Genomic DNA, 20309 nt, shown 5'->3' on the forward strand with positions numbered 1-20309 from the left:
AAACAACCCCATGCACCACATTTAAACCCTGCATCATCCAGCCAAATTCTACTTTCCTCACATCAGCAGCACATAGTACAAGAGCTTTGTTTGTTTAACTAGTTATTTTTACTTTGTTTGGGTTGTTATTATTGTTTCTGCTTTTATCTGTTTGTTTGCTTACTTGGTTGTCCATTGTTTTTTTTTTCAATCTTGTTTTTTTTTCATTGTTTCTTGAAAGGGGTGGGAAGGGAGGTAAATTTTGCATTTCCATCCTTGTCAGGACCTTATTTTTGATGAACACCTGTATTTGCGTTAGTTCACAATGTATGAGGTCTTGTTTACATGTTTTTTGTATGTTGACAATTTCACAAATAAATAATACATAAAAGAAAAAAAGAAGGGAAACCATGGAGGCGGAAGACTTCTCAGTTCCTTAGCAGATGGTAGGTTCTTCAAAAGTATCAGGTGTGTAATCTTGGAAAACATGTCAACAATGGTGAACATGACAGAATGATTGTTAGAGATGGGCAAACCTGTAATGAAATCCATAGAGAGGTGGGACCAAGTACGATGAGGAATTAGCAGAGGTCCTAGGACCCCAGCAGGGAATTGATGTGAAGATTTGGTCTGGGCACAAGTCTGGCAGGCAGTAACCCTTATGCCCTTATGCCCTTAAGTAATGCCACATGGCAGAACAAGACCAAGGATATGATTCAGAGAGTGAGTAGGTCTGTGTTCATTTTGAGAAAATCCACTTGAGTCTAATATAGAATTAAAGGTGATATTTAGGCTGTCATTTACAACATCTACATGAATGTTAGTCACCCACAGCAATGATTACTTGCACTTGGCACTAACTGAGATAAAAAAATTTGAGTAGTCAGAGTAATTCGGAATAAGGGCCATGTGTATGACACACAACAACAAAAAATTGTTATTCTGCGATTTCCTTATTGAGAAAGAGACACTGAGTCAGGCATTCAAAGGAGCTCTAACTAATTTTGGGTCTTGGACTGAGTAGTAACCCTGATTGGAAGAAAGCTGCCATTCCTCCTCTGCTTATGATTTAAGGAATAGGAAAGTTTGGATAACTAGAGCGAGATTCATTAATGCTAACAATATCTTTCTGCTCCGTCCACATTTCTATTCAACAAAATAGATCAATATAATTATCACCAATCAAGTAATTTACTCACAAAAACTTGGACAAGAGAAAAAAAATGGTCCACCAATTCAATAGGTAAGTTAATTTTGGACTACTGAGCGGCTGACAATATCTACATGCAACCAGGGTGCAGTTAGGGAAAGAGTGAACTACTGTAATAATGACATTCTACGAAATAATGCATAACAAAGTTGTTCAATATGAATAGTAGTTTAGTTGTCTGTATAGCGACGGCTTCAGTGGAAGTTGGCAGGTCAGGATACTGGGTTACATGCTGCCATTTTTTATCAAACATCCCGTCATTCCGACATTCCGGCGGTACGTTTTTTTTTAACATACCGCCATTCCGTCAGTACCTTTTAATAGCCTATGTTTTACCCAAAACATTTTGCACTAATGACATGCCGGCACAAATACGACCTAAAGTTTAGCGCACAAACTTTGCACATGCAGAGGCCACAGCCTCGCAAACAAACTTTAATAATCTATTATCAAAATCCCCTGAAATTTCAGATATAATAATATAATATGATAATATAATATACAGATATTAATGTAACTCTGGCGAGACTGAAACTGAAATACAGTGTCAGTGACCTGTCACAGCTGCCAGTTGGAGCGGAGCTCTCCACAGAGCCCATGCGTCTTTTGCACGCTGTCATCATATGCAAAAGTAATAATTGCAATTACAGATATCACGGCTACTGCACAGGACACAGTTGCGAGCACTCTGCCTTGCCTTGCCAATAGGAGAGGAGAGAAATGACAGCATAGAACGTATAAAACACAACAAAATGCAGTAAAAACGTTTATTCATGTTATTCACGTGAGTTATGAGTACTCGCTCCAATTTTGGGAAGCGCGGATGGGCTTTGCCTATTTGCTACAAACACACAGCCGTTGCGCAAGGCTTTATACAGCCTGTTGATATCTTAAGGACCTAACTGGTCACACCTGGGAGTAAATGTCATGTAGAGGTTCTTTTTACATGGCATTACAGCTGACCATATAGCTTTCATCCACAAACCAACGTGGGAGAGCCCGAAGACGCATGTGCCAGACGCAAATAGGCATGCGTAAAACCAATTTTGACCACTTCGTGCTGTTTATTTGCTTTCTTTTAGTTAACTTTCGTTTCTTTTGGATTCTTGTGCGTATTATGGAGCCGTTTCGGTCCATGTTTGTAAGCCTTTTTTTTCCTGGATTAAATTTTCGGAAGTTGAAACAAGTGGCATTGGAGTGTGTGATTGAAAACCATCACGGTCTGCTTCTCCTCCTCCAGTTGCCGAGAGTTTGTGTTTTTAATAACGCTCATCTGTAAACAAGTGTTAAACATATAAATTGCATGAACAGAAAGAAGGGACTCACCTGTTGAGTAACCCACATTTCCTTATACGGAAAGCCTTGTCGGAATGGTGGGACGTTTGCATGTCGGAATAGCGGGATGTCGGAATGGTGGGGGGCCGGGGTGTTACCCTCTCCCTACGTTCCGTACCATACCCGCTGGGCCACTGGTTTACTCAGGATGCCCTGGCTGGTGCCTTTCCTGGATTCTGGGCAGGTCCTTTTTCCTGTTGCACCTGGGGATGTGGGGGCTCACTCTATTACTGGTAGGGTTTAGCTGGGCTGCATGGGTCATGCTAGGACTGGGCAATCCAGGGCAATCCAGAGCACTGGTGGAGGTGCATGGCGTTGGACCAACACACCAGCACAGGCTGTGATCCAGCCTGTCACTGGCTGTGGTCACTGGTTGATGGTGAGTAAGTGTTGAAGGTCAACATCACTACTTTATGTCTGACTACTTGTACGGCTTTATTTCTGGGCCATACAGTTCCAGAATAGTTGATCCATTTGTTGCTCAGAGTCATGATATGGTCATCTCCTGAAATAATTTCCATGACATCTTGCTTTACATATTGATGTTACAAACATGATTATTTCTAATATTTGGTGGTGATTTTCTTTACCTTTATATTTTATTTTATTGTGAAAAGATCATGCTCATCGAGCAGCTTGTATTTTTCATAGATTGAGATTCCTTATTAAATTATTCCTGTCTTTTGCATACTCACCTACTAAAAAGGTTTTTTTCCATTATGATCCTGTCATCAGGATTATATTTATTATATTTAGGACTGCGTTCAAGCCCGCATTTTACTTTCTATTAAGAACAGGGACTGCATGGTGGTGTGGTGATTAGCACCATCGTCTCACAGCAAAAGGGTTCCTGGTTGGAATCCTAGTTGGAATTTTTATGTGGACTTTGCATGTTCTCCCCGTGTATGCTTGGATTCTCTTTCCGTCTTCCGGCTTCCGGCTTCCTTGGTCTGTAGAATCAGGGATAGTTACTCGGGTTACTTACAGACTTCAAACTTCCACACATTCATCAATAAGCACCACAGTAGACCTTACACACACACACCTGTTATTGTCTGTCTTCTGTCTATTGTCTTTATCTGTCCTGTCCTTTTGTGTTCCACTGTCGGTGATTAAAGTCCTCTCTGACTAAATCAATGTTTTTTTTAATCAATAAAGCATGTTAGGTTAGACGGTCAAAGAGGACTGGTGAAGGACACACTCACCATCACTTGCACCTATACACAAGAAAAAATGCAAGATTAAATTGCATATATGAGAAAAATTGTTTCTTGCCAGACCTTGGCACCAACCACTGATATAAATGCAGACAGTGGAAGAAAAAGAATAATAAATAAAAAATAAAGATGCAAATGTAGTCCAATTACTGTTTACAATAAAGCATAGCCATATAAATTATTGTAAATGTTTACCATGGCGAAAGGTTTATTACAAAGAAATTAAACTTCTTTTAAAAAGTTTTAGTTAGTCAATCTATATAATACTTTTCAAACAAAAATAAATAGTATGTGAAGTTAAAATTATTAAAGTTGCTGTGTCACATGATCATACTGATTTTTTTTCACTGGACTTTAGTTTTACCTTCAACCCAAAGGAAGGCATTGATAATCCTGCTCTAGTCATAACTGATGATCCTGGTAAGTTTGATGCGCCTAACTTTACAAACACAATTCTCTTTGAATAATATTAAAATACCACCTAAATGTTGATATTTTTACTCAACCTTTTGTGAAGAGCCTCATCTGGGCACAGTGCCCAGATTATGTCAGCTGAAGCGTCTGGAGGGTCAGAGCTTTGGCTTCAACCTACAAGTGGACCAGCACAGCCAGGGCTTTGAGATCAAAGATGTGGAACCTTGGAGTCCAGCAGAACTCAGTGGCCTCAGGGATGGAGACCGATTGCTAGAGGTGAATGAGAAAAGTGTTGACGGCATGAACTTTTATTGGGTGAGTTTCCAGAATAGTTGACCCATTTGTTGCTCAGAGTCATGATATGGTCATCTCCTGAAATAATTTCTATGACATCTTGCTTTACATATTGATGCTAAAAACATGATTATTTCTAATATTTGGTAGTGATCTTCTTTACCTTTATATTTTATTTTATTGTGAAAAGATCATGCTCATCGAGATTTTTCAAAGATTGAGATTCCTTATTAAATTATTCCTGTCTTTTGCATACTCACTTACTAAAAAGGTTTTTCCATTATGATCCTGTCATCAGGATTATATCTATTATATTTAAGACTGCGTTCAAGCTTGCATTTTACTTTCTATTAAGAACAGGGACTGCATGGTGGTGTGGTGATTAGCACCATCGTCTCACAGCAAAAGGGTTCCTGGTTGGAATCCTAGTTGGAATTTTTATGTGGACTTTGCAGCTCATCATCAAGCTCTGCAGTGGCCTGATAAGGAGCCATTCATTTGAATCAGGTGTGGTGGAGGAGGGAAACATTGAAAACATGCAGGGCAGTGGGTCATGAGGACCGGAATTGAGAAATACTGGACTAGACTATTCAGATTTTATGAGAGATTCTCAGAGATGGTTCACTTTGGTATACTCTCTGAAAGGCAAACCTATACATGACATTTCAGTTGTGTTTATTTCTTAAATATAACACCAGTTTGAGATGATAGTGTTTGATTGACTTTGAGGTTGTACTCTGGAATGAAATTAGTATGTGGAAACAACATGTTGCATCAACATTAATATGATATTGGGAATTTGAAGTCATGTATGAAACAGGGATGTCATTTTGAAAACCAATTCTATGATTCCCGAGTGCTGTAGGAATGACACAGCGTGTTGTTTTATTTCTAGCATTTTTCAATGTGATTAGTATTTTTCAATGTGATTACCGTCATCCCCCATGTATACGGGCACAACAAAAGAAAGAGAGAGCTGGTTTGATGGTCTTTCAGCAAACAAGGGCTGGCTTGACCATAGTGATGTGGGACATCTTAACAGCCCATGGAGCTGGAGGCCTTTGACTGTACATGTTTGACAGATATAGAGATATGGTTATGTTAAGGTGGTGGGGTTAAAATCTAGCTGTAGCATCGCTAATTTGGCGTCTATTTTTTTGTGATTTATACTGAGCTATATTTTTCCACGAATAAATTATTTTAAAAAAAAGATTTTTCTACAGTGGTTTAGAAGTTATACTGGTTGAGTGGATTATTTTTATGTATTTATTTTTTTAAACTTTTTGACATCTGTTATGACTTGCCATGCCAACGAAACTAATGCACAATTCCAATTTACTGCTCAAATCCGATTTTTTTGTTTGGCTGTTCACATTACCTCTTTAAATGTGGCCTGTCTACGGATTGCTGTGGGAACAGCTCACGTTCCTGAAGTGACCCGCATGCACAGTTGATCATTGATTACATCACGCCCATAGACCACAATGGTATTTACTGAAGCGACCATGGCAATGGCAACCGGTACTGCAGGACTGTGTGGCTTAATGCTAAAAGTCAGGGTTCTCAAGTCTGACAAGACACACGTATTTCAACAAGTTCTCACGCTCACACACCACACATGGTATTTCTCACGCTGAAAAACAAGTATAATATCAATTTCTCTATCGCTATGGAAACGGCGTACAAGCAATTACACTTCATCTAGATGATCAATACAAAGAAAAATTAAATAAGTTTATTTCAGATACTTTTAGAGCCACACCATGTAACGTCATACATAATCAACACCTTACTTGTAGTACTTCTGGTTTGCAAAGAAAGGTTGTTTATAGGGTCGCAAAAATCAAATATGTAGTACAGCCGAACTGATAATTACACTATATATTACGCACAAAATATATACGTATAATCTGTAAACACATTTTTACTTCAATACGATTCAGAACTTACGACATGATCAAATAATATTGTTTAGTAGGCCCCTACTAGCCCATATAAATGGGACTGATGTGTGCCGATAACGTCCATTGAATAGACTGATATTAGTCAAAACGGGTGCATTTGCGCATCACACATGATCTGTACATTGATCGAATGAAAATGTTTCCTGTTGACATATACAAATTCATCATGTGATGGCACTTTTATAGCAATGTGTGTGCAGTCAATAGCTCCGATAACATTAGGAAAACCGGCTCTTGCTTCAAATTGTGCTTTAATGTTGGCCTGTTCAACTGCATTGTATGGGAATTTGATATGTCTGGCTGAGATGCAGATAATTCCATCCCACACGGCTGGCATGGCTCGGCTCTGTCACAGACCTCAGGACACAGATGCAGGGTCAGTTCAAAAGCAAGAGCGTTTATTGTTAACACAGCAGCAATAAGGCAGGTTGAGGATCTCCAAGCAGAGCAAAGCAAAGGCTGTAAAACTCCTGAGCGCTCTCCTCAGTAACTATGGCTGAGGACGAGTGCAGTTTTGAAAGTTAACTTGAACAAAAAAGCCTCTCCACTCTAGGAGGAAAACAGAAAAGCTATGAATGATAACAAAACAAGGTCACGCTCTCCTATTGAGGCAGATTTAAACAAGGACGCTCTCTTAAAAAAAAATTTTTTTTAAAATTAAACATTGAAACGTTAACTATTAACTTAAAGCTCGCCTTTAACGGCGGCACAAAAGGTCTTAAAGAACACAGCACAAAACCTAGAACTCTGAAATATTATAAATCAAAACTCTCCAAAAAAAACAGAGGAACAGAACAGAGCTATGAAACTTACCGTGATTATATAAATGAACTATGGCTATGAATAAGTTACAAAACAAGATAGCTCTGCAGGAGAACTGCTCACTGCAGGCTCGTGGAAACTATGGCTGTGGTCACTGAGAAAATTATGGAACAACCGGCGAGTCATGAAGCTCATAGGAAGAGACAACATACTGGCACAAGACAAGGGAGACGCAGACTATTTGAGCACATGAGGGACCAAGGGTGACAAGTGGAAACACTTTGGGAATCAGGGAAGACAATCAGACAATTGACACAGGAGGAAGGGCAAGTTACCTGAAACGAGAGGAAGTTAATATTTCAAAATAAAACAGGAAATTACGAGACAAGACATGAAACAGAACGTAAATCATGACAGGCTCAGGGTTGACTGGCACAGTCCCAATCGATTGGCTTGCTCCCTCTGGAATGTCCCAGTTGCTTGGAACCCCAGTGTGCACATCACCTGTGGGCACAAGCAGCGCATGGCTCCTCACTGTGTTACGCTTCAACGCCAGCCGCAGCTCTGCGCACAGTTCCAGGAGGATTGCCCTGAAAACGGCAGATGAGCCAGTTGTCATCATGTGCCAGCAAATCCTTTCTGTCCCTGAACACACGCTTTCTTTGAATTGCGCCATTTGCAATGTCTTCTAATTCCGCTAAAGCAGCCGTTGTTTTTAATATGCATTGCACCACTTTGCGCATGCTTTTAGATCCACTCGTGTAATTGCAGACACATGAGTGTGTTAATTGTTCATCAGTGTTAATTGTTCATGTGTCTCAAATGTGCACATCACTCAGTCTGAGGACAAATTGTGTTCACATTTATTTATTATAACAGTTTCCCAACCATCACCTCTAAGTGTCGCCAAAGATTCAACGGCTGTAGAAAAGTGCGTATGCCAGCCCTAAAGTTAGCGTGAGGCACAGCTAACTTGATACATCTGATCGTTGACGTGAAAAAGTACGTATGCCACTTTTTTGTGCATGCTCACCCTTTGTACATGAGGGCCCTAGTCCTGCTTGACCTCAGTACTGCCTTTGATACTGTGGACTACGCCATACTTTTAAACAGACTTCAGAACCTCTCTGGCCTCTCTGGTACTGTTTTAAATTGTTTCAGATCTTATCTTACTAAGAACTTTTAATTAACATTAATGATTTGGCTTCCAGGAGATACAAACTGATGTTCCCCAAGGCTCAATTTTAGGTCCAGTTCTTTTTAATCTCTACGTGTTGCCCCTTGGGGGCGTCATCAGGAGACACAGCATAAATTTACATAGTTATGCTGATGATACACAGCTTTATATTGCTGTGTTTTGTGATGACACTCGCCCTATAGATGATCTTTTTAACTGTATTTTAGATATTAGAACATGGATGGCAGAAAACTTTTTACAGCTCAACCAGGAAAAAAAAAAAATTGGTCATTGGTTCTGAAGCACACAGAGAGGAACTGTCTTTAAAAGTGAAATCACTTTCTTTTAATCCATCTTGCAAGAGATATTACAAGAGTGCAACAGTTCCTCTCTCAGTCCAATGCAGAGATACTGATCCATGCTTTTATCATATGTAGAATAGATTATTTTTAGTTTCAAATATTTTTTATTAGAGCACGTTGTTATAGAGTTACACATTTACAGCAAACATATAAGTATACAGTACACCAAATAGAAATGTGCGCAGCTAGGATACAGTGCTCTCTTTTTGTTTTTTTACATAATGGAAAGTGAAATACATGTAAAGGGAAGAAAAAACAGTTACATAAATTACATAGAAAACAGCAACAAAAAATAACAAACATGACATTTGTCGCATATAGGAGACAACTCGGGGCTACTATGTAACCTTTCCTTAGAGTAATGAAGACGATGTAAAATTTTAAATTGGATTAGGCAGTGCCTGGCATTATTGGAGCATCGATGAGTGTGTTGCAAACTCTCTTCCCATATAATGTCCGGTATCTCAGTGCCCAGTTCTTCCTCCCATTTTGTTTTAATTGGGATGGAGTTCACAGGACTAGTAGATTGCAAGATATCATATATAAAAGATATTGATTTTTCTGAGCAAGACATGGGGCGGAGGCATTTCTCAAGACACAAGCCTTTGAAAGTCTCATAATTTTGCAGATGTGTTCTTACATAGTCCCTTATTTGCAAATACCGCAAGAAACTACGTCCAGGTAGATTATATTTACTCTGTAACTGTGCAAAGGATGCAAACATACCTTTAATGTATGGGTCTCCTATTGTATGGATGCCTATAGTCCTCCAGAGATTGAAAGTATCATCCAAAATGGATGGTGGAAAGGTCGGGTTTCTAGCGATAGGTAGTGCATAAGATTGGGTTTCAGCTTAAAGTGTGACTTAATTTGTTTCCAAATGCGCACTGTACTATGGATCATCACATTGCAATTATATAAAGACTTCTCAATAGTGCAAGGTGCCAGGAGAATGGCACCCAAAGAATAAGGCTGGCATGTCTCCTGTTCTAATTCGAGCCAGTTTGGTGGGATTGCTGTGTCATCCAGCCAGTATGCCATAATCCTAATTTGTGAGGCCCAATAATATGATAAAAAATTTGGGAGTGCCAAGCCCCCCTCCATCTTAGATTTGCAGAGGTGTTTCTTACGAATTCTATGGGTTTTGTAGTCCAAAAGGAAAGGGAGCACAATCATGTCTATTTTATTAAAGAAGGATTTAGGAAGAAACACTGGAATGCTCTGGAATAAATAAAGTAATTGGGGCAAGAAAATCATTTTAATGGCATTGACTCTGCCCACTAATGATATTGGCAAGGACTTCCAGAACTGTATATTTGACTGTAACTTAGACAGCAGTGGTTGGAAATTCTCCTTAAATAACTGGGAGTGACACTTTGTGATCTGAATCCCTAAATATGTAAATTTTTCTGGAGATACACGAAAAGGGAGGTTCTGTAACCAGGCATTATTCTGTATGTGCACGGGCATTAGCTCGCTTTTATTCCAATTTATCCTATAGCCAGAGAAGGACCCAAAAGTATTGATTTTATCTGTTAGTTTGGTCTGTTAGTAGCATACATTACGTTAAACAAGCGTCTAAGATTGAAAAAAGAATTTCTGCTTGGTATAAAACCAGTCTGGTCTGGATGCACTAATTTCTCTAAGAAGGGGCTTAATCTATTTGCTAAAATTTTAGAAAATAATTTCCCATCTTGGTTTAATAGGGAAATGGGACGAAAAGAGCCTACCTCTTCTGGGTCCTTACCCTTTTTGTGAATCACTGTAATGACTGCTTCTGTTAAGGTAGGAGGTAGGACACCATCAGTGTGAGCTTGAGTAAACACCTTATATAGATAAGGACAGAGAGTTTCGTTAAATTTTTTATACAGCTCACCTGGAAGGCCATCAGGGCCTGGGGCTTTGTTGCTTTTAAGTGAAGTGATGGCTTTTTTTACTTCTTCGATAGAAATTTCAGAGTTCAGCTGAGCTGACTCATGTTCATCAAGTTGAGTGAGATTACATTTATCTAAGAAGTTCTGCATAGCGATATAGTCTGCATCAATTTTGGAAGTGTACAAATTTTTATAAAATTGAAGAAATCGATCGTTAATGTCTTTAGGTTTAATCAGAGTCTCATCGTTGTCAGCTTTAATTTTATGTATTGTGCGATCGTTTTCCTGTTTTCTGAGCTGTCGGGCTAAGAGTCTATGTGGCTTGTCATTAAACTCGAAATATTTCTGTTTGGTATACAAAAATGCCTTACTAATCCTTGCCGAGAGTATCTTATTATATTCATATTTTAAAGCTGAAATTTTTTTATGTAAGTCACTGGAAGGAGTCTGGGCATTCTCTTTATCTAGAAGATCAATTTGGTTGTCAAGTTCAAGCAACCTGGCTTTGTTCTTTTTCCTTCTGAATGCTTCAAATGAAATAATAGAGCCTCTAAGAAAAGCTTTAAATTCCTCCCAGAGAGAAGAAGGGGTTGTTTCTGAATTATCATTAGTGTCAAAATAGAGGGATATCTGAGCTTTTAGATAATCACAAAACTCTTTTTCGGTTAATAAAAGAGGGTTTAGTCTCCAGTTCGTCTGCGGCTTCGACATGTTTAAAATATTCAAAGTGCACGTGAGGGGGCATTGGTCGGAGATCAGAATATTGTGGTATTTCGCATTCATGGCATATGGCATCAGTTTAGCATCTATGAGAATATAATCTATTCTGCTGTATGAGTTATGCCTTGCAGAGTAAAAGGAGTAGTCCCTTCCGGACGGATTACCGACTCTCCAAATGTCAGACAAATTATTATTATTGATAAATGTATTAAGAAAGACACTTGAATTGCTTTTCTCTATTCTACGAGCGGAAGACCTATCCAAATACGGATCTAACACGCAATTGAAGTCCCCTGCAATAACTAAATTAGTTTGGGACAAACCTGGTATAAGAGACATCACCTTCTGAAAGAAAGATGGATTGTCTATGTTCGGAGCATACAAGTTCACCAAGGTCAGAGGCGTAGAATATATTTCCCCAGTTACAATCAAAAAGCGACCTTCCTTATCAGATATTGTGTCTCTGTGGATGAAAGTAATGCCTTTCCTTACCACGATCGCCGTACCTCTCGCTTTAGCATTGAAAGATAAGTGGTAAATATTATTAATCCATTTACACCTTAATCTAATATGAGAGTCCTTTTTCAAATGAGTTTCTTGTAGGAATATCAGGTCTGGTGTCAATGATTTAAGACGGGCAAAGACTTTACCTCTTTTTACCGGGTTGTTAAGTCCACGCACATTCCAGCTGGCTAAAGTTAGACCTCTCCTCTCTCTTGTATTCAGATCATCTTGTGTTGACATATCAGACAGAGGCAGAGTAAAAATCTGATTCAATTAGTCCACCTTCAAGTTGTGATTTTACAATAGCTAGACGGTTAGATCCCATCCCTCCCTCTCCCTTCCCATAAACTCCCTTAAACCCCCTAGAACAAACTGAGCAGACAAAAAACAAAGACATTTCTAGCCAGTACCAAACAAAAGGTATAGCGCGAGAATACTTCGGGAAGTGTTACAAAAAGTAATAAGAATAATGATAAAATAAAAAATAAATACAAAATAATAAGACTCTAACCAAAAACTTACTTCCCTGAGCTGTTACTGTTAACCTTTGTTAACTTAAGTAACTCTAACTTCTCAAAATAGATAGCTCGTCAAATTTCTTAGATTTGAAAATAACAAAAACGTTTTCATTGTAGTATGAAGACAATTCAGGTGTAACACAGTCCCAACGTAGATTCTGGGGAATTAAACCAGTATGCATAATTACTGGGGCGGTTCACCTGTACAGAACATATTATGCCATTCAGAAAGATGGGCTACCACTCTTTGGATGAACAAACAAGTGAGGGGCAAAGAGGCAAGAGCGGGACAAGAGAGTGAAAAAAAAGTAAACAAAAAGTTCACCACATCGGTGACGTCTCACCGGCGGTCAGCGTCCTCTCGATGCCCTCCGTTCTGGGATATGAATGTATGCAGCTCGCTACCCACTCAGTCGGGCAGCCCGGTGTATCCATTTCACTGCCGATGTCTATTGTGGCTGTCCAAAGTGTTTCTCCGCGTAATCTTGAGCTTCCTTCGGGTCGGTGAAGGACATTTTCACTCCTCCGTGCGTCACCATCAATCTGGCCGGGTAGATCAGTCCGTACCTGACGTCCGATCTTCCTCGTAACATTCCTCTAACTTTAGTGAATGCAGCTCTCTTCTTGACCACAGAAGGGGGGAAATCCGGAAATATTAATATTTTCCGCCCCTGGTATTCCAGGTTATTATTTTCTGTGGCCTTGCGTAGTATTTCCTCGAGAACATGGTAATAATGCAGCCTTAGGATGAAGGGTCGCGGGGGGTCTTCGGGTTTCGGCTTTTGGCGGTTTATCCTGTGTGCCCGGTCAATCAGCGGCTGCTCCAGCAGAGATAGCGCTTCGGCCAGGAGATGCGCGATGAACTCTCTGGGCCGTGGTCCTTCTTTTCCCTCCGGTATTCCTATAATCCTGATATTGTTCCTCCTCGAGGTCCTCACATTTTTCATTCAGGTGCTTAACTTTCGTTGTCAGATTATCCACTGTGGATTGCAGTGTGGAAAGCATGTCAGAGTGGGTTGATGCGCATTCTTCTAGCTCTTTCAGAGCGGCCTCGTGCACCACCGACATGCCTCTCAACTCCGAAATAGACCTTTGGACATGTTGGACATTTAGTGATGAAATCTCGCCCCTGATGGTAGCAGAAACTTCTGTGATGCGGTTCTCTATGGTGGCACAGACCTCTGATTTAATTCGGTTCACCTGTGTGCTTAAAGCACTGATGGCCTTAACAAACGTTAAAAACAAACTTCTTGTGTTGCGCCTCTGCCTGGCATGTGGCTTGTGGTCCGTGTCTGTGTGGTGGCCCGTGCTGTCGCAAAGTGACGTGTTCAGACCCGGAACAGTAGCATTCTCAATTATTGGTTCCACCACTCTTTATTTAGGATACGTCATTTAATCAAAATAATAGTGGTTGACAAACTAAACTTTTGAGGAGAATGCAGTACGGAGAAGTTACATATTGCACAAGTTTTAAGACCCATATATAAAATTTCAAGACATTTTCAAGTCTTTTTAAGGCATTATTTCCAAATTCATAAATTCAATGCTTTTAAGACTTTTTAAGACCCCGCAGGAACCCTGTTAATGTATTAAAGACAGCCTACAATATGAACATTATTCTCTAATTCAATTTTTTTTTTAGGTGTGATGGAACGAACTAGAAACCTCTGGTAATTAGTAGAGTACGAAATTTCATAATACTGTGGCTGTTTATTGCACCTTCACTCAAAATACTGTATGAGATACATCAATATTCACTCTGCCTTTGAATTCCTCTGTCTGTGTGTTTTGGCTCTAGATCGCTGTTTAGATTTCTTAATCTCAGAATGTAAAACTATTTTGACTGGACAGGTCCGTGGAGTTATTAACAGATTAGCTCACAAAGGAAGATTGTAAATCAATAATGACATACCTAAGGGATTAGCTTAATGAAAATGATCATGCTTCAGTTTTTTGTTAAAAAAGTTGATTATCTGGAATTCAGTTTGCAAAGACGACTATCATTATGGTCACAATTGGTTTCCATATAGTTTTGGACTATATACACATAATATAACTAAGTTTAAAAAAAAACAACAAGAAAACAATTACTGAATTATATGCAATTCTTTGTCTCTTTTACTGCCTTACAGGTTGTGAGGAAAATCCAGTCATGCGGCTTATGTCTGTTTCTCCTGGTGCTGAGACAAAATGAGTATGAACAGGTACTGTATAAAAATTAACATTCTTCACCATCACAAATTTACATTGAAAGTTTCATAATGTCTTGCTGCTGCTTGAAGTGGAACCAGTGATGTTGGTTAGGAATAAGTACCTGTTTGTCGTGCCAGTAAGCTAGCATACCTAATTTATATGTAGTTAGATTGACCTTGATGGAATGCAGCCATAATTGTTATTGGACAAATACTATTACTGGGTCACTGTCAAGTATTGGTATGACACTGCTGTTTTCTTGAGGCAATTCATGCTGGTATGTTAAGTCTTGCTGTTAAGCTAAGTCAAATTGTCAAATTTTGACTTTTGCAAATGGTACATCCAAGTAGTAGTTTTCAACTAGCATGTGATATTAGAATGGTATACATCATTCATATTCCATTACTGCATCCCATTGGCAAATTTACATATTCTGCTGCTGTGTTCTCAAAATGCCTGTAATAATGTATTTTTCTACTGATTCCATGATTTAAGCCTATTACATTTTTTAAAAATATATGCCCTATGCTACAATAACCAAAAGTTGATGGTTTAAAACATGAGAGCCAGCTTCCTACAATGACTGGTTTAATATAATGGTCCTTAAACTGTCTTATGCCACAATGCATGCAAGAACATTTTCGTATTTCTTCTTCTAAATTTCTCTCACTTTTTTGATATGAAGGTCTCGTACGAACACGTCACATCAGATTCAACAAACGCTCTTAACTTTGGAAAAGTGTGTAAACGACCTGAGTAAATGATGAATGCCACCAATGTTCCCTCTCATTTTCCATGTGCCTGAGCAACATCACACATGCACACTGTGGCCACGCCAGTATCACACCTGTCCAAAACCTGACATAATAAGTTACATGGCTTATTAAAATGATCAAATTAAAGCAGTAATTTGCATTAAATTACTCTTAATATAAATGATTTGGCACACTTACAATGAAAAAGCAATTTTGTTTTTCAGCAACTCTGTGACTGTGTAACTCAACATAACCATTCTCTTGAAATCCAGTCCATGCTTGGAGTAAAACTGAGTGAATGCCTGCACAATATCGTGAGCAGTACATTCTGTTGGCTGGATCTTGTTTTTCATCAGCTGTGTAGTATGTTGTATGCCAGAGGGAGGGTCCTATTCTGGAAGAATACAGACATGTACACCTTTCAGAGATCAAATTTTCAGAGATTTTTTTCACATTAAAACATTTACATTTTGCACAGAGATGTGTGCTGTTGCACAATCATGTGTAAATTCCTGTAACTCTTTGTCTATAAAATATTTAATTACACCGTTTTTATTAGCATTTCTACTACTCACTATCGAGTAACAGCACTTAATAATGATGACTAATATCAATAATGAAAATTCTTAATAAATGACACAAGAATTAGCACAAATCTGATCGGGGACTTAAATTTCACCTTATTTTTGCATTCTGTCCTTCTCACTTCTCCATTGGTTGTAGACTTTGTCCAGATTGATGGCCCCGCTGCTTCTTGGTTGGACTTTATGTGCAGCTTTCAGCTGCTCCAAATGTGCCACTTCAAGTCGATTTCTGGATGCTGTTTTGATGTTATTCATTAAGCTAAAACCTCTTTCACAATCTGCACAGGATGCTTGAAATGTAGCACAGATATCCATAAACTGTGAGATCTCCTTTAGCTCCTCACATCTAAGTGCTGCAGTCATCATATCTGAGAATGTGCTGATTGACCCTTGTTTAAGTTTTTGCTTCACTATGGACTTGAATTCAGCATATTGACAGTTAATGGCCTCCACTGAATATGGGTGGTGTATGGCACCCACATTCAGACAGGTAATTCATTACTTATATTATTATTAGTGTTGTTAGTGTTGCTCAGCTGCTCAGACTCATGGGTTCCTGTCGCTTCCTGCCGTTTCCATAGCGATAGAGAAATTTATATTGTCCTTTTTTTTCAGAGTGAAAAATACCATGTGTGGCGTGTGAGGGTGAGAACTTGTTGAAACGCTTGTGTCGCACGCTCATTGCGGGAGAGTTGAGAGCCCTGCTGGCATTTATCAAATGACTGTGTGGAGAAAGCAGTGACGGCTGTCATCAGGCGGCGGAGCGAGCTGTTTGATCATGTCAATCAAACGGGAATGCGGACGCAAGTTAAGGGCGCGCCCACGAGTACACGAGCAAAAATCAATACAAATCAGGTCAGAACGGTACCGGCATGCAGCACGAAATATGGTCGGGAAGGAAGGAAAGCACGACTCGTACTACTAAGAAAAGAAAATGTAGCTACAACAAAGACAGGGAAATATCTACCCTGCAGCGCAAGGCGAGTCTGGTAAAGTTTTGTGTGAAGTTTGCTTGAGTCATTTTTCTGTTTCACACAGAGGTGAATACGACGTGAAACGACACAGACTAGCATGATAATTGAAAGAACAATTGTAGTCCTGACTGTCTATTCTGTGTAATTGTACACTATCAGGTGTGTTAACTTGAGAGTCACTGTAAAATGATATGAAAGCTCCATGCTAACTATGTTTTCTTACGTGAGAGAACTTGGGAAAGTTGCATTTAAATATGATATATTTGTTAAGTTTTTATTTGCAGTTTGTTATTTTTAATACATCAACCAGATGGCATAGTATAGTAATGTTACAAGTTAAGGGGCAGAATAGAGATGTTTATATATTTATATATTGATGCATTGGCATTGTACCACATTTGTCCCACATCTGGTGAATTGGAATCTGGGGACGGATTACGACTAAAAAACGGCCCAGGACTTTGACTAAACCCGACCCAAAGCAATCGGTGTGTGGAAACTCAACAACAATAACACCTGGCATGAGTGTCACAATACTTAGATTGTGGCTCATGATACAATACCATCCAAATTATAGCAATAGCACTGATGACTAGATGTTGTGTTAGGAGCATAGTATTCTAGTTTAACTTGAATACTCACATAGAAATGAAGGTATTATCACACTGCAGTCCTTCTGGCTGAACCAATACAAAACAGGTATCTGAAACACACAACACATAGTACTGTATGAGTTATGATAAATCACAATGTAAAGAGGCCGTAAATATACAGTTTAACTTGAATACTCGCATAGAAATAAAGGTACATTATTACAGAATAATGTCAGCATAATTATGGGGTATAATGGACTATTTTAAGACAGGTCTGATCACTTGTAAATTCTGTTCGTACCCGAAAGAAAACTCAAAATACGAAAGAATTGGTGAATGCGCAAGTTCTCTTAAATCACTTGTATGCACAATTTAAGAACAAATCTGTTTGTACAAGTGGTTCTTGCATGAGGCCCAATGTTTCCTGCAGATAAAAAAACATAACCTGTCAGTGGTTTTATCAAATTAATGTACAAACAGGTTATGCATGTCTCAGTAAGAATTCTAATATGTATTTTTCTCAAGAATGTACTGTTTGTCAGTCTAGAAGTAGCAAAAGGGAATTGTCAAACAGCACAAATAAATACCTTCAATTTATCATCTTAACATAATGTTATGTTATGTTTGAGAAGGGTTCTCGGTATAACAAGCTTGATTTCCCCAAAGTATAAAAAACAGCTGTGTAAAGTTATAGTTCCACATGGGTTATGATTATTCCACTGTGATGTTGATAAAATTAATTATTCCATGACCTTAATCATGGTGTTGTCTTTTCCAGGCACTGTCTATGGGTTTGGACCTGCAGTTGCTTGTCAAAGCCTCCAAAGGAGAGCACTGGTCCAGGCCAAGACTGTGTTACATCAGCAAACACCCTGAGCATGGCTTTGGCATGACCACCCTCTCAGTGAATGGTACCTTTCACTGGTGTCATCATTTGACACAGTAATACTTGCAAATTTATAGCTCTTATGAGAACAATAGACATGTACAAGGTATTTTCTATGTTTCTTATTACCATTTTGAATTCCTTTTCTTCTATTTAAGTAGTGTGGTTAACTTCTGGTTTATTGAAATAGCATAACTAAAATGGCCCAAATCTTAAATTAACCTTAAAATTTAGACACAGTGATTAGGAACATGGATAAACAGAGTAGGTAAACATGTCCTTACTTCAGTTTTGTACTGAGAGAAAACATTTTAAATCCACAAATGTTGGACTATTTCTTTACAAGCCTTGTGCTGTACTGAAAAAATAATGGATGCATTTATACTCTCCAGAAAAGACAGACAGAAACACAAACTGTATAACACTATAATTTACAGCTCTATGACTTTATTTTCCTGACTTGTTCTATATATTATTGTAAATGGCTGCCAGATATTCTAAGTTTTTTTATTAGTGTATAACTGAAATAGTATGTAACAGTGTCATTCTCTGTAAACTTATTTTGATTGAGTGAGGCTGTTTTATATTGCAGCATACAGATATAAATAATTATAATCTTGTTAACAGTGTTGGTATGTCACCAGGTCAGAAGGGCAAGTACTTTGTGAGGACAGTAGATGATGGTACAGCAGAAAAAGCTGGTGTCTGCAATGGAGATATACTGATCTGGATCAATGGAATCTCAGTGTCAACGCTCACGCACACAGCTCTCAGCAGAATTGTATGACTGTACTTTCCTGAGTAAAATCTGACATGTTCTTTGTTAGACTGAAAAATGTGTGAGATTTTCAGTGTGTTTGCTTGTCAGGTGAGGAAGAGTCAGGACTCACTGACAGTGCTAGTGATTGACAGTGACAGTGAGTCCCGCTATATCAGGAGGAAGATGCCCATCCTACCTGTTGTGGCAGATAGCATCAACCTTCCCTACATTGCCAAAACCATACATTTGGTTAAAAGAAGTGATGGGTACGGCTTCCTGCTGAGACAAGAGAGGGTGGAGGGCCCACAAAAAATAGGTGAGAGAAACACGGAAATATGGAAATTATGCAAAGAAACATTCAGACTCACATAACAGAGTTAACTAACCATTTTATTGAACTAAAATTCAATTTAATATAAAAAATGCTACTTTACTACTTACTGGCGAAAACAGTGCAAGTTTCCTATAACTTTCCTAATAACACAATTTTCACATGAATCTTGCAAATTTTTGTCTGTAAATCAGAGTTAAACTAAATATAGCGCAGTAGCTACATTTCATCTATTACACACAAACATTGCATCTGAATAAACAACTTAAATAAACCCTGACCCTAACTGCTATACATAACACTTAACACACATAACACAGTGAGAGTTAGAGTCTATGAAAAACGTTCAGATCACAGGTCTAAGTGAATGCCTTTTCTTCCCTGCCAAAACTTGCTTTGACCTAGCTCATCTACTGAGGGAAGTGGATGCAGGGAGTGCAGCAGAGGGAGCAGGGATGACGGATGGAGATCTGCTGCTAGCTGTGAATGATGAATGCGTTGAGTCCATGGAGCATGAGGACATTGTCAAAAAGATTAAAAACAGTGGTGATAAAGTTACCCTCACCTCCATATCTATGCAAGGAAGAAACTATTACAGAGAGGCAAGTACAGTCATTTCAGTACATTTATGGAAATAATGTCTAAGGATGTATACCTTAACTGCTTTCTGTTCTGCAGTTGGGCATTTCCCCACTGTTCAATGAAGAGTGTTCTCAGCACTGTATTAAGAGGCAGAGGGAATCTTCTCCAGGAAAAACTACAAAGTCTGGTCGGGACAGGGAGGAGAAAGGCTCTGTCTGCCACTCGGTTTGAATCCTTGATCACTCAGGAGCCTCAATTTCACAGGTTTGTCCTACTATTCATTGTGTCCCAAAGCCAAACAGATATGCCATGTCTAGTCTC

General features: G+C 38.9%; 1 protein-coding gene across 1 annotated transcript in view; it reads left to right on the forward strand.

Annotated features, from left to right (window-relative positions):
* Positions 1-20309, forward strand: part of LOC140314775 (Na(+)/H(+) exchange regulatory cofactor NHE-RF3-like) — a 33159-nt gene that overhangs the window by 7317 nt on the left and 5533 nt on the right. Inside the window, exons 2-9 of the mRNA XM_072393132.1 lie at positions 4100-4161; positions 4259-4470; positions 14463-14534; positions 18208-18340; positions 18960-19096; positions 19184-19391; positions 19812-20008; positions 20085-20252. Coding sequence (XP_072249233.1) covers positions 4100-4161; positions 4259-4470; positions 14463-14534; positions 18208-18340; positions 18960-19096; positions 19184-19391; positions 19812-20008; positions 20085-20219 — 1156 coding nt within the window. The 3' untranslated portion in view covers positions 20220-20252. The remainder of the gene's footprint in view (positions 1-4099; positions 4162-4258; positions 4471-14462; positions 14535-18207; positions 18341-18959; positions 19097-19183; positions 19392-19811; positions 20009-20084; positions 20253-20309) is intronic.

Source organism: Leuresthes tenuis, unplaced genomic scaffold (genome assembly GCF_036924035.1).
Source record: "Leuresthes tenuis unplaced genomic scaffold, fLeuTen1.0.hap1 SCAF_9, whole genome shotgun sequence".
Taxonomy (NCBI): Eukaryota; Metazoa; Chordata; class Actinopteri; order Atheriniformes; family Atherinopsidae; genus Leuresthes; species Leuresthes tenuis.